The following is a 15,000-nucleotide window of genomic DNA, read 5'->3' as shown; positions in this document are numbered from 1 at the left end:
GCATACGCAGACTACGCCCACGTCTCAGTACATTGTGTTTGTGACTGGTGCTCTAGCGCACGCAAAATTGACATAAAATTGGCATGGCAACACGAAAAAGTGCACGTGCACACGTATCCTGCACGTATTTACATTGCCACAGTCGTAGCACTTTTTTTTTCCTACTCTGGCCGCAGTCATTGCTAGGCCCTGTGTCCTGTAGGTCTGTCTGTATTCTGACAGGTGTGGACTTGTTAAGGCGTGGTGTGTTGTGGTGGATTTGTTTGGGGGTGTGGACTTGAGGGTGTGTCGCGTGTTGTGTATTTCTGTCGGTGTCTGTGGATTTGTGAGTGTGTGGTGTGTTGTGCATTTCTGTGGCCGTGTGGACTTGTGAATGTGTGGTGAATTTCTGTCTGTATACGTGACTTGATGGTCAGAAAGGGTTTGGAAGGATTAGCATGCACTGAGGTCTTTACCACGCCACACATGCAGAACGTGTTGCAGCCAGCCAGCCACTACCTAAATCAGCTGAATCAGGTAACTGAAGAATTCTTTAGTCCGGTAGGGAATTGAATTATTTAAGTTGTATGAGTTCATTACAGGTGGATCCAGGTTGTGCAGTATGCGTATTGTAGCTTTGAAAGGAGGTTGTAGCAGCACATGTCTGCTCGTAGCGATGGTTGAAACGTGTGTGTATATTGGAAGCGTATGTCCATCTCGAACTGTATGGATGTTTATTTGTGTGTGTGCGTATCTGTGTCTATGTGTGTATGTTTCTGTATGTGCATCTGTCTGTGAGTGTGTGTGTGTGTATCTGTGTGTGTGTCTGTGTTTCTGTTTCTGTGTGCAGGTAAGCATGTGTACCTGTCGGCCCGTATCGATGGTAACCTGGTGGTGCGTCCCTACACTCCCGTCTCCAGTGACGATGACCTGGGATACGTGGACCTGGTAGTCAAGGTACTGTATGGTAACAACAAGTTGTCATGATGACCTGGTAGTGAATGTGTTACATTACATCACTCTTAGCTGATGCTTTTATCCAAAGCGACGTACAGTTAGTTACAGGACATTAGTTACAGTCCCCGGAGCAATGTGGGGTTGGGTGCCTTGTTCAAGGGCACATTAACCGGATGGAGGTGTAGGGAGAGGTAAGGGTGAGATTTGAACCTGCCACCCTCTGATCTTAAGACCACCTAGTAACCATTAGGCCACAGCTTCCCAAGGTATGTCAACATGTCATGAACAGTAGCTGGGAACTGAAATGCAGGGTTCCCACGGGTCATGGAATTTCATAAAAGTTTTTCCAGTCATGGAAAGTCATGGAATTTTACCATTTTGCATGCATAGTCATGGAATATCATGGAATTTTCTCAACAGTTGTGTAGAAACAAACAAAAAAATTGTTTGGTGTGTAACATTGTTTCTTACTGGTTAAACTACAACGCTTCGCCAGAGACAGTTTGGTTTCGCACTGTAAAGTGCAACATTCTAGGATAAAATGAGCCCACCTAAGTCTGGCGGTGGCTCGGCGTCGTCTCTAGGGGTGAAGATAATCTTCAGTTTATACACACTTTTTAAAATGTTTTAACGCATTTTTTTTTACGGAAGTGGTCATGGAAATTCTGTTTTAGGGTCTGGAAAGACATGGAAAATCATGGAATTTTATATCTGAATTAGAGTGGGAACCCTGGAAATGTGTGTTCTAGGTTAGTTAGTTGGATATGTAGGCCTTGTGGTGAATATGTCAACATGGCATGAGGGAACTAGAGTGCGTGTTGTATTGCATGTAGTATGTTGTAGTATGTAGTTTGATGTGTAGCCTGACTGTAATGCGTGTTATCCAAGTTCCACGTTCGCAAGGCCATTACTATTTTCCTTTCGGTTGCTACTAGCGCTTAACCATTCAGAATGGGCCAGTATGGGCAGCCAGTAGCCGTGAAATTTTGTGGGAGCACGACAAACATTGAAATGGGCTGGAACCGTGGTGAAAAGGTGGATCAGTCTGTGTGGTGTGTTTCAAACTAAGTTCTCTGGTTCTAGATCTACTTCCGGAATGTTCTATATTCTAGTATTCTAATCAGTCTGTGTTGTGATATGTTGCTAACTAAGTTCTCCGGCCTTCTGGAATGTTGTATAGTATTCTAATCAGACTGTGTTCTGGTGTGGCGTTCTAAGTTCTAAGTTCTCTGGTTCTAGATCTACTTTCGGGACGTGCACCCCAAGTTCCCCGAGGGCGGCAAGATGTCCCAGTACCTGGAGAGCCTGCAGGTGGGGGATGTGGTGGACTTCAGAGGACCAGGAGGACTACTGGAGTACAAGGGATCCGGTGAGGAGAGAGAGTGAGTGTGTGTGTGTGTGTGTGTGTACACGCATGTGAGAGTATGTCCATATAATGTATATTTATAGTAATTATATGACAAAACAGCCTGTCTGTTCTACCTGATCCTTGTCATAGGTACTTAAGTGGTGATGGTAATTGCAAGAGCATAGTATAATATACGGTATTAGTGCATACATAGCTGTTACAGCATGCACAGTTCCTTCCTGTGATGACTGCATCCTGAGATGACTACTTGTTGTGTTAACTCCTCCCCCTGTGTTGGCCCCTCCCTCAGGTGTGTTTGCGGTGCAGCCGGATAAGAAGTCTCCTGCTGAGATGAAGACGGCTAACACACTAGGACTCATCGCCGGGGGAACAGGTACACACACACACACACACACACACACACACACACACACACACACACACACACACACACACACACACGGGCTGATTGCAGGGGGCACAGCAGGTACACACACACACACACACACACACACACACACACACACACACACACACACACCTCATCGCTGGGGGCACAGGTACACACACACACACACACACACACACAAACAAACATCAAGCCATGTGTCGACACAACTCATTTGTAATGCAAGTGTAACGTGTGTATAATTTGTGTGTGTGTATAATGTGTGTGTGTGTGTGTGTGTGTGTAGGCATCACTCCCATGCTGCAGCTGGTTAGAGCTGTCATGAAGAACCCCAGCGACTCCACAACCTGCCACCTGCTCTTCGCCAACCAGGTGTGTGTGTGTGTGTGTGTGTGTGTGTGTGTGTGTGTGTGTGTGTGTGTGAGTGTGTGTGCGCGCACAAGTAATCCCCTTTGTCTAGAGGTTATTGTACATAGTCCTGTTCAACAATATGCAGTTACTTTCCTCTTAAAGATATGTTATTTGGTTTCACATATAGAAAGTACAACATACATTGAAAGCTTCAATAACCTCCACCACCACCCTCACTACATGCAATTTCTTTCATAAAGTCCATTCTTGGTCCTCTGTATGGACAATGTTGCCTGTTACAACAACATGCAGTTACATGGAACGCATGCATTAGCATGCTGCACCACAGCTTCCCCCAACACTCCTTTTTGACGTGTGTGTGTGTGTGTGTGTGTGTGTGTGTGTGTGTGTGTGTGTGTGTGTGTGTGTGTGTGTGTGTGTGTGTGTGTGTGTGTGTGTGTGTGTGTGTGTGTGTGTGGCTGGTCAGACTGAGAAGGACATTCTGCTTCGTGATGAGTTGGAGGAGGTTCAAGCCAGACACCCCGACCGCTTCAAACTCTGGTACACCGTGGACCGCGCTCCCGAAGGTACACACACACACACACACACAGACACACACACACACACACACACACACACACACACACACACACACACACACACACACACACACACACACACACACACACACACACACACACCGCATACTGTCAGGTAAAAACCTAACAGTGTTGACATTTGACAGAGGTGACAAAAAAACTAGACATTTTTTTTTAGTTTTACGTGTTTTTGACAGTAATTTTCATACAGACGTTTTAATACAATAAACATATTTTCCTGCTTCTGATTGTGTCTGACGGTGTTGACATCAGCAAGTAGGCTAAGAGAGCCTATTTTATGAAAAAGTCAAATATGGGGAGCTTGTTCCGATACATTGCTGCATATCTAAGACCTTCGTCTATGATAATATACCTCTACATTTTGGATTTGAACAACTTTTTTTCAGTTGAAAATTAAAACCTGTTTTTAGCCATTCTCAAGAATCAGTGTATAATAAAAGTGTTTGTGTGTGTGTGCGTGTGCGTGTGTGTGCGTGTGCGTGCGTGCGTGTGTGTGTGTGTGTGTGTGTGTGTGTGTTTCAGTGTGTGTGTGTGTGTGTGTGTGCGTGTGTGTGCGTGTGTGTGTGTGTGTGTGTGTGTGCTTCCTCATTAGACTGGGAGTACAGTCAGGGCTTCATCAGTGCTGAGATGATGGGTCAGCACCTGCCCCCCCCTGCTGACGACTGCATGGTGCTGATGTGCGGCCCGCCTCCCATGATCCAGTTCGCATGCAACCCCAACCTGGACAAGCTCGGCCACCGCCAGAGCCAGCGTTTCGCCTACTAGCCAATAAGAGCCCTGCTTCCAACGCGTCGCGTCGCGTCACGTCACGTGACCTCAGCTCAGCCATTCCCCCATGCTCGCTGGCTGGGTTTGAGTACGCCCGTCCAGTTCTTGGGGTCAGTTAACAGAGCCAGCGAGGTGATTGGTTAATCTCTGAGCGTATTGTCTTCATATTTACCATTTCTAGAAATAAACTCATTTTTACACCTCCTCTTGAGTTAAATAATTGAGTTGTATCTTTTTGCTGTACTTTTAGCGGTTCTCTGAGTCTGGCAGTGCAAATTTTACCTCTAAGCTAGCATATATCACTGAATCTTATGGGTCCGACTTGCAGCTAGTTGGTCCCATACGATTCAGTGATAATTGTTAGCTTGGAACTAAAAGTAGCATCACCAGCCTAAGAGAATGGCTGAAAGAAACTCCATCACAGAAGAAACTCAATCACCTAACTGAAGGGAGGTGTAAAATGAGCTTATCTCCAGAAATGGTACAGTATCACTTTAAGTGCAGCTGTGTGACGCCACTGTCTGCTGTGCCTATACCGCCCCCCTCAGGTCTGGATGGGAATTGCACCCCAAAGAGAACTGCTTATGAACACACACAGCGCACACACACACATACACACAGCACACACACGCACACACACACACACACACACACACACACACACACACACACACACATACACACAGCACACACACGCACACACACACACACACAGGGTAGGAGAGGTGTGGCGATGCCCTACGTTACCCGCCCAGAGGCCAATATTTGTGTTAGCCAGACAAAGGAAGAGAGAGCGAGCGATGGATAGAGGGAGGGAGAGAAAGAGGGATGAAGAAGAGGGGGAGATGGAGGAAGAGAAAAGGGGAGGAGTCAATCCAGATATGTTTTGATCAAACTGGAGTTCATGTCATTGGTATTTACAGTGGAAGAATGAAGTATTAAAGATTAGATTATCTCTCTCACACACACCAACACGCATACTCCACCTCTCTCTCTCTTTGTCTCTCTCTCTCACACACACACACACACACACACACACACACACACACACACACACACACACACACACACACACGTGTGCTTTCTCATAGTGGACTATATCCAACCAGCTTTTTCTCTGATTGGCTACACTATGATGTCCCAGTGCTGTGTGCGTGCGTGCGTGCGTGCGTGCATACATACGCGCTTGTGTGTGTGTGTGTGTGTGTGTGTGTGTGTGTGTTTGTGTGCGCACATGCCTGCATGTGTGTGTCTGTGTCTGTGTGTGTATGTGTATCTGGCTTCTTAAGATGTACATTTGTATCCATGATGCTGATAATCCTATAGAGATCAAATGCCTTACACACTCCCACATACACACACTCTCCCACGCGCACACACACACTCCCATGTACACACTCGCATACACACACACACACGCTCATGTACACACACACACACACACACACACACACACACACTCCCACGTACACACACACACACCCATGTACAAACACATACACACACACGTGATGTCTGTGGCCTATGACCTACCGTATGGTGTGTGTGCTCAGGTTATATTACTGTTACGCTCACGTGTGGATGAGACCTTTCTACGCATGTTGTGAGTTTGTTATGAGTTTATTATGTGTTTATTATGTGCGTTTTCTATTTGTTTTTGCAAAGAAATATCCAGTATATTGTTCTACAGTGCACTACTGTTTCTCTCTCTTTCTAGCAGTGTTCAGATTTCAATGCACTTCATGCGCTGCCATCAGCTGAATGAAATAAAGAAAATAAACAAATACACCGCATTCCACATTATTACGCAAATTACATTTTTCGCTGTTTCCCCAAATAATCAATAGAAATGACAGTCGTCATAATTTTCAAGTCATCAGCCATTAGAGTACAATTAAAGCGTTTTTGAATGAACCTTCCAATGATAACGGTATTTTTTAAAATATTAAAAAACGTAAAATGCCCAAAATGCTCTGTTCCAAATTATTACACAAAACAGTTTTGTAGTGTTGTTATCCAAATTTACCCCATTTACATCAAAACAGTGGGCATTTGGTACCATCTAAATTACATTTCAATGTTCAAAACTTGGTTATAAGCTGTAACTGGAATGCTGCATTTAACATTGAAGTCAATGGCAGGGCATTGCATGGGAGTTATGGAAGCCCAGATATCCCTAATGCTTTGCTCTCAGCTGTTTTTGTTTGTTTGGTCTGGTGACCCACACTTCACTCTTCAATATACCCGTAGATTTCCCTGCCTCGTTTAGGTGCTTTGAAGGTGATGACATTCTAACTCACCAGACATAACATCCCATTCATTTTCAATGGGGATTTATGTCTGGTGAGTTAGAATGTCGATACCGCCAAAGCACCTGCAGGTGGCATAGAAATCTACGGGTATATTGAAGAGTGAAGTGTGGGTCACCAGACCAAACAAACAAAAACAGCTGAGAGCAAAGCATCAAGGATATCTGGGCTTCCATAACTCCCATGCAATGCCCTGCCATTGACTTCAATGTTAAACGCAGCATTCCAGTTACTAAGACAAATAGCTTATCACCAAGTATTGAACATTGAAATGCAATTTAGAAGGTACCAAATTCCAACAGTTTTGATGTAAATTGGAAAAAAAGAAAGAAATTTTGATTACAACACTACAAAACTATTTTGCGTAATAATGTGGAACAGAGCATTTTAAGTTTTTTATCATTTAAAAAAATACCGATATCATTGGAAGGTTCACTCAAAAACGTTTTAATTGTACTCTAATGGCTGATGACTTGAAAATTATGACGACTGTCATTTGTATTGATTATTTGGGAAACAGCGAAAAATGTCATTTGCGTAATAATGTGGAATGCGGTGTAAATATGTCTTATCAGCTCGTGATGGTGCTCCTTATTATTCGAATGCATATTTAAAGGCACACTGTAATATTGTTAGTAGTTTATTTCCAACTACCCATTCACAAATGTTAACTTTTTTAATTGATTTATTTATAATTGCACTTTTCATACATGAAAAGGTGGCCTCTTCTCCATGTCCACCATATTGAATGTCCAGAAATGTTTAGCTGCAAAACGTACTGTTATTTGGTCATACTAGTAAATAGCAGTTTATTACATAGTGAAGAATCATGAAAAGATCAAATTTGGCAATAGGCAACACAGTTTCAATGAAAAGCATAGTTGCACTGCTGTGGGCAGCCGTGGTCTAGTGCAGTGGTTTTCAAAGTGGGGGCCGGGGACCCCTGGGGGGCTGTGAGGGGGTGACAGTTCGAGCCCACGTAATAAAAAGGGCCCATGTGTGCGAGTAGGCTATGTGTTTCAACTCTTTAGTAGGATCCAGTATCCGGTTCCGGATCTGGCAGGATCTTAAGCAGTGGATCCGGTATCCGGCAGGATCCTAAAAATCAGGATCCGGTGCATCTCTAATTAGAAGTGAGGTGAGTTCAGCCTGTGAAAAAGCAGTCACGCCTGATCCATTGCTTCAGTGGTTCCCAACCTTTTTTGGCACAAGACCCCATTTTGACATCCTAAATTTCTGCGGACACCTTTTACATTTTTTTCCCATGACATAAATTAAAACAACGCAAAGTTGTAGGTTATTAAAACCTATAGATATTTAAGACAATCTAAGATTATAAATAGTGTTTCAAAGAGAATATAGAATAGTCATACTATGTTATATCCCATACTTTCAGATGACGCCAAATGGAGACCCGACCCCAGTGTTAAAAAACACTGCTTTACTTAAACTGTGTCCCCACATCTCAAACCAGTACCCCTCTTCTCAGTTGACCAAGTCTTTTGTTTCTCTCCGTAATCATAGTTTGGCCTACTATGGTCCCCCCAGCCCTAAACAGATTACATCCACCCCCACCCCACATGACACTTCTACATGGTGACACAATTATACCCAGGGCCGAGGACAGCTTTGGCTGGGCCTATGACAAAATCATCTGAAGGGGCCCCCCGCCCAATAGATATACAATGTCATGAGAACCAAAATCGGGGCACCCCTTCTCCCTTGGCCTATACGGCCTCCCCCTCCACTCACAGATTATACACAGTGCCCCTCTATAATCTCAATATGCCCCCTGCCCTGCCCCCTGTACCCCCGTACCCCACTCCACCACTCCTCCACTCTCCACACACAGATTACACACAGTGCCCCTCTATAATCTGGAAATGCCCCCTGCACCTCTTTAATCAGAGAAGCCCCCCTCCCCCTCCCCAAAGCCAAATCCCCCTGAACCCTTTATTTACTCCACATAGGCCTCTGCATAGGTCTGCCATCCCCCTAGTGTGTGTGTGTGTGTGATGTGTGTGTTTGTATTTCTGTGGGTGGTGGTGGTGTGTGTGTGTGTGTGTGTGTGTGTGTGTGTGTGTGTGTGTGTGTGTGTGTGTGTGTGTGTGTGTGTGTGTGTGTGTGTGTGTATTCCTCCTGCTCCACGCAGCCTTTGTAGCGGGGGATTAGAGATCGCAGAGATTGGACTGCTGTCGACGGGTTTAGAGAGAGAGAGAGAGGTGTGTGTGTGTGTGTGTGTGTGTGTGTGTGTGTGTGTGTGTGAGTGTGTGTGCAAGCGCTTGACCCCCACCGCAGCAGTATGAGTGGGGCTTTATTGAAGCCAGCCCAGCCAGCACACGTGCTGAGAGAATGTGACTTGCCTGACCTAGATGAAAATAAACAGACTATAGGCATTTCAACTGAAATACAATGAACAGCATTAGTGAAAATATCCTTCAGTTACACACATGAAAATTAAAAAAGAAATAAAGCCTTTGTTTCAAACACAACCATCCACATTATTGGGTATGACAAAAACTCAGTCAGAGAAGCCTACACCAACAGCACCCAATGAGTGTCCAAGCAGTGTGCACTGAGCTTGTCTACTGCGATGATGTACTTGTTTATGACGGTCGAGCAGCCACAAAACAGCCTCACGTTCACCGCCAGATGGCGTTCCCACGTCGACTTTGATGAGACAACACAGCAAAGCCAGTTTGGACTCGCCGGCTCGCTGATGTAGAACTAGCCTTCGCTCGCTGACTGTTCGCCTTGTTTTTGTCACAATCCGGAAGCGATCATATTTCATCTCACTGTTTAGGCTAGAGAAGAGGTACGTAACGGGGTTCTTTCATGATTTTGTCAGCATATTGTCAGCATTTTTGTATCGTCACGGTGACAAAATAAGTATTCATAATGTTTTGTGGGTGTACTAACACAGATAGCGTAGCGGTAGTTTTTTTCCTGTTGGTTTGTTGGGTGTATGGTCCAGCTCCCAATAATTTAGCTGGTATGCTAACATTAGCTACCGCGCTAGCTGGTTATCCCATCATTTTGTAAAGGCTGCTGCCCTGCCATTGAGCAACCATAATGTTGGCAGATGTCAGCATCTGTAAACATCTGTAACGCTTGTTTAATGACGATTCTACGTTTGTGTCGTGCTCTAGTATGACAGTGTGCACTCGTTGACTGTCAAATTGTTGTCGGGACAGATTATGGATGCTTTGTTTGGAAGGAGGGATCTGCGCTAGCTGTTTTGCTACCTGGCGTTAGCATCCTCCCTCATCCCAAACTACGTTCCCATTTCAGTCTCCCACTCTTTTGACTGTGTGATGACCATGACACTATAGCTGGCAGTTGGACAGTAATTTACAGATTAAATTGATGTATATCTCTATTGAATGAGAAACATGAGACCCCGCACTTGATGCAGTGTATGGGGCATGCCTGTGTAACGTGATGATGACGCCTATTTTTGTTTTTGTTTGTTTCAGAGTGAATGCAAGACCGTTGGAGTTCAGATTGCAGGTGGGAGTTGTAAGACCCGCCTTCTCGCCTGGCCCCAGCTCAGGTAGAGACATACATCTGGCCCACTCTGCTCCGTTATTCCTCTCTGGGTCCTGGGTCTCTGTGTGTGTGAGAGAGAGTGACACAAATAGAAGTGTGAGAGTGTGTGTGTACTGTCAGCACTCTTGATGATAAAGAGTGATCTAGATTGTGGCAGGCATGTTCTCAGCAGTGGATCCTGAAGTGTGTGTGTGTGTGTGTGTGTGTGTGTGTGTGTGTGTGTGTGTTAAACTGTGTTAAATTTAACTGATATAGATTTCTTCTTCTGTGTGTTGTCCACAGTAGATCCCGAAGTGTGTATTACTCTTTCTTGGTGATCTAGAGCAGTGGTTCTTAACCTTTTTTCTTGAAGCACCCCCTAACCTGTGCCCAAGACAAGCCGCGCACCCCCAACCCAAACGTCTACACGTGTATAAGCACTAAAAAATGATTTAAGTGAATAATTACAATAATTCTTGCTTTAGACATTATCAGTGCTTTAATGATTTTACATTAGGTCCAAAACATGTTTTAATTTGGTCTTAATTTGGCCTCATTACAATGTTTGGAATCAGAATTTTGGTCACAACCTCAACACAAACAGAATTCCGCACACCCCCTGAAATCTCTGGCGCACCCCCAGGGGGTGCCCGCACCCCAGGTTAAGAACCACTGATCTAGAGTCACCTTGAGTCCTCCAGTGTGGATCCTGACACATTATTGCTTCTTTAGGATTGTGTGGGACGCTGTATTGTTTTGTTCAACAGTTATTGGTCATCCTCAATAAAGTAACCAAACTGTGTGTGTGTGTGTGTGTGTGTGTGTGTGTGTGTGTGTGTGTGTGTGTGTGTTGCGTGCAGTGTGCTGCTTCAGTGAGCGGTGGTAAGCGGTTGGTCAGCCGGTCGGTCGGTCAGTCGTGTGGTGTGTCGTGTGGTGGTGTGACGTCCCCATGTCTCGTAACGCGTCTCCTAGCGATGCGGAGTGTCGCGTCTCCGAGGAGTGCTGCGTTGCTGAGGAGTGTCGCATCGCGGCCGATGTGGAGCTGATGGAGCTCGGACCTCTCCTGGACAACGCTGGGGCGAGCAAGGGACTCGCTGCAGAGGTGTGTATCTCTGTGTGTGTGTGTGTGTGTATCTCTGTGTGTGTGTGTGTGTGTGTGTGTGTGTGTGTGTGTGTGTGTCGGTCGCTATATCTTGCCGTGTGTGTTCGCGTGTTTGTCAGAGACCTCTTCTGTGTGTGTGTGTGTGTGTGTGTGTGTGTGTGTTTGTATATCTGTATATCTGATGTTTGTGTGTGTGTGACCTCTTCTGGACAACACTCCTCTCTCTCTCTCTCTCTCTCTCTCTCTCTCTCTCTCTCTCTCTCTCTCTCTCTCTCTCTCTCTCTCTCTCTCTCTCTCCCTCTAACCCTCTCTCCTCTTCTTCTTTAGGGTCCTGGTGTGGCCGAGGAAGAGGAGGATGATGATGAAGTGGGAGAAGTGTTGACATTGCCCCTGCAGGCTCATCATGCTATGGAGAAGATGGAGGAGTTTGTACACAAGGTAACCCAGCATGCCAAGGAGAGAGAGAGGATGTGTTTGAGAATGACATAGTTATATTGATGGTATGCTATATAAGAATATGTGAATATGTGTTTGAGAGAGACTGCGAAAGAGAGACAGAGGGAGAGGGAGAGAGGGGGCGAGACGTATAGATGTGGAGTGTGTGTGTGTGTGTGTGTGTGTGTGTGTGTGTGTGTGTGTGTGTGTGTGTGTGTGTGTGTGTGTGTGTGAGAGAGAGAGAGAGAGACAGCGAGAGAGAGAGAGAGAGATAATCTAGTCTTTCATTCTTCCATTGAGAGAGAGAGACAGAGAGAGAGAATGAGAGAGAGAGCGCGCAAGACTGAGGGAGAGAGAGCAAGACAGAGGGAGGTGTGTGTGTGTGTGTGTGTGTGTGTGTGTGTGTGTGTGTGTGTGTGTGTGTGTGTGTGTGTGTGTGTGTGTGTGTGTGTGTGTGTGTGTGTTGGTCATGTAGAATATTGTGTATGCTTGAGACTCTCAGAGAGAGAGGCATGCGTGGCATCATGTTTTTGGACGTCACATTTACCACGTCATGTATGTTAAGCCGCTTGCTCTAGCCGATCCGACCAGACTTCCCAACTACGACCAGTCAGTTGTCTGTCTGCTCCTCTCGGTCTTGATCAGACACAGTTTGCTCCAAGAACACACCGCACTGACTTCACCTGCCGTGGACTCTCCCCCGGGTATCACCGGAGGGATTTTGTTGTAGCCTAGTAACTTCCGCGTTTTAGAGCTCGCGTTTCGGCTGGCCCTGTTGTAGTAGCCAAATGTTTTCATGTTTTCGCAAAGTCAGCTCTCTAGTTTTCACGAGTAGTCTTGATAGTAGATGCACTAATGACTCTAAATAGGCTATAGCCTACGATGCCCATAGGCAAAGTCCCCCTCCTATTCAAAATGTATCCATCAAGACCACGTTCTATCTCTGTCTTTCGCTCACACAACTCTATGACTTTCGTGGTTTCATTACTTCACTGTAGACTTAATTTCTCACACTGTAGTCCGCTAAAGAGGAAAAATGGTCGCTGGGCATTGTCTTAACAAACACAGTGTAATGTCGTAATGAAACTCAAGTTTGTGAGTTCGCTACTAGCTTATAAAAATGCCCTCCTACCTCCTGCTCATTTAGCACAAACCAATCAGAGTCCGGCATGGAGCCCGACCACCGACGCGGTCCTCAACCCAACTGAACATGCTGAAAGTCTCCCGACGGAGAGAGACCCCCAGACGCACGGAGGCACACCAGCCAACTCTGTCCCAACTGTACCCAACGCGCGACAATAACCAACTGTCGGGTTGGTCTAGAGTCCCCATTAGTAGTAGTAGTTAGTAATAGTAGTGTAATAACATTATTCGAGTGTGTGTGGTGCTGTCTGCCATGTATTTGCACATGTCTTTATGTGTGTGTAATAGTAGTGTACGTCTGCAGGTGTGGGAGGGGCGTTGGCGTGTGATCCCGTTCCACGTGCTCCCTGATTGGTTGAAAGATAACGACTACCTCCTGCATGGGCACCGCCCCCCCATGCCCTCCTTTAGAGCCTGCTTTGGATCCATATTCAGGATACACACCGAGACGGGAAACATATGGACTCATCTACTAGGTACACACACACACACACACACACACACACACACACACACACACACACACACACACACACAGCGGATACACACCGAGACGGGGAACATATGGACAAATCTATTAGGTACACACACACACATACACACACACACACACACACACACAGAGGATACACACCGAGACGGGGAACATATGGACACATCTATTAGGTACACACACACACACACACACACACACACACACACAGAATACATACCGAGATTAGGAATATATGGACACATCTACTACGTACACTACACACACACACACACACAAACACACACAGAATGCACAATGAGACGGGGAACATATGGACACGTCTACTAGGTACACACACACACACACACACACACACACACACACACACACACACACACACACACACACACAGAGGCAGAGCATGTATGGACACATCTTCTGCGTACACACACACACACACACACCTACAGACGATGAGTGTGTTGGGTAAAGGGCTCTTTATGCTCTCACCACAGACTCTAAAAGATATTTCTTCGCAGACGGTTTTAATTTTTTGCTGCATAGGGATTAATTAATTAATAAAATTAATGAATAGGCGTGCACTATGTTATTCAACGTTACAATGCGAGGGGCAACAAGGAGGTTGCTCAAACTGCTTGCAATATGGCAAGTATACTGTTAAGAATTTGTTGATTTTGTGGCTCACTTACCATTATACATTTACACAAACAGGAAAGCAAGGCATTGGCATCATGTTTACAAATACAGACTCATTTTTTATTTCTTTTTTAATATATCTTCATGGGCTTTTATACCTTTATTTGATAGGAAAGTCTGAGATAGAGACAGGAAGCGAGTGGGATAGAGAGACGGGGTGGGATCGGGAAACGACCACGGCCGGACTCAAACCTGGGTCCACGTGGGCATGCAAGCCCAAATGTGGGGGGCTTAGCGCGCTGCGCCACAGCGCCACCCCAACTCATTTTTTTTTGTGTCATAAAATGCACATAGGCTGCGTGAACTGCTGGCACTGTAAAACAAGCAATGGAAGTGTAACATAACAAATAGCAACCTACATTTTTGCTTTTGACAAACAGTCACCACCACGGTGGTTTAGAACCAGGAAGTGGCTAATTGTCAAGAGAACCAATTTCTAACAAAGTGGAATGGTTCTATAAAGACACTGTTCAAACTGGCACAACAAGTTTACAACTTAAGCGCTGTAGCTGGCAAGTTCACTTGTTGCAACCTCATTGACTTACATCGGTAACATATTTAGCAAATGTTAACCTGCATTTTCCTCTTACAAACTACAAATGTGGAGAATGTTTAGAAAAAGGAAGTACTTTGTAGAGTTACTTTGTACTGTTGAGTGTCCGCGCAACTCTCTGCAACAGGGGGGTGGGGGGTAGTTAAGTCTCTGCGACACTTCGCAGACGATTTGGCTTCTTATTATAAATTGGGCTTTATGTTTAGTGTTGGGTAATGCTCAAGCTCTCCCTCTCCCCCTCTCTCTTTCTTTCTCTCTCTCTCTCTCTCTCTCTCTCTCTCTCTCTCTCTCTCTCTCTCTCTCTCT

General features: G+C 45.4%; 2 protein-coding genes across 2 annotated transcripts in view; both read left to right on the top strand.

Moving 5' to 3' along the window:
- The window catches only part of LOC134462801 (NADH-cytochrome b5 reductase 3), a 7,711-nt gene extending 1,499 nt beyond the window's left edge, over window positions 1-6,212 (top strand). Inside the window, exons 4-9 of the mRNA XM_063216012.1 lie at window positions 830-936; window positions 2,176-2,305; window positions 2,595-2,678; window positions 2,980-3,065; window positions 3,532-3,631; window positions 4,257-6,212. Coding sequence (XP_063072082.1) covers window positions 830-936; window positions 2,176-2,305; window positions 2,595-2,678; window positions 2,980-3,065; window positions 3,532-3,631; window positions 4,257-4,429 — 680 coding nt within the window. The 3' untranslated portion in view covers window positions 4,430-6,212. The remainder of the gene's footprint in view (window positions 1-829; window positions 937-2,175; window positions 2,306-2,594; window positions 2,679-2,979; window positions 3,066-3,531; window positions 3,632-4,256) is intronic.
- Window positions 6,213-9,376: 3,164 nt separating this feature from the next.
- The window catches only part of adipor1a (adiponectin receptor 1a), a 13,154-nt gene continuing 7,530 nt past the window's right edge, over window positions 9,377-15,000 (top strand). The window contains exons 1-5 of the mRNA XM_063216011.1: window positions 9,377-9,556; window positions 10,218-10,294; window positions 11,130-11,371; window positions 11,699-11,809; window positions 13,254-13,425. Of these exons, the coding sequence (XP_063072081.1) occupies window positions 11,219-11,371; window positions 11,699-11,809; window positions 13,254-13,425 (436 nt within the window). The 5' untranslated portion in view covers window positions 9,377-9,556; window positions 10,218-10,294; window positions 11,130-11,218. The remainder of the gene's footprint in view (window positions 9,557-10,217; window positions 10,295-11,129; window positions 11,372-11,698; window positions 11,810-13,253; window positions 13,426-15,000) is intronic.

This window comes from Engraulis encrasicolus, chromosome 14 (genome assembly GCF_034702125.1).
Source record: "Engraulis encrasicolus isolate BLACKSEA-1 chromosome 14, IST_EnEncr_1.0, whole genome shotgun sequence".
Taxonomy (NCBI): Eukaryota; Metazoa; Chordata; class Actinopteri; order Clupeiformes; family Engraulidae; genus Engraulis; species Engraulis encrasicolus.
This window is presented reverse-complemented; position numbering and strand designations above follow the sequence as displayed.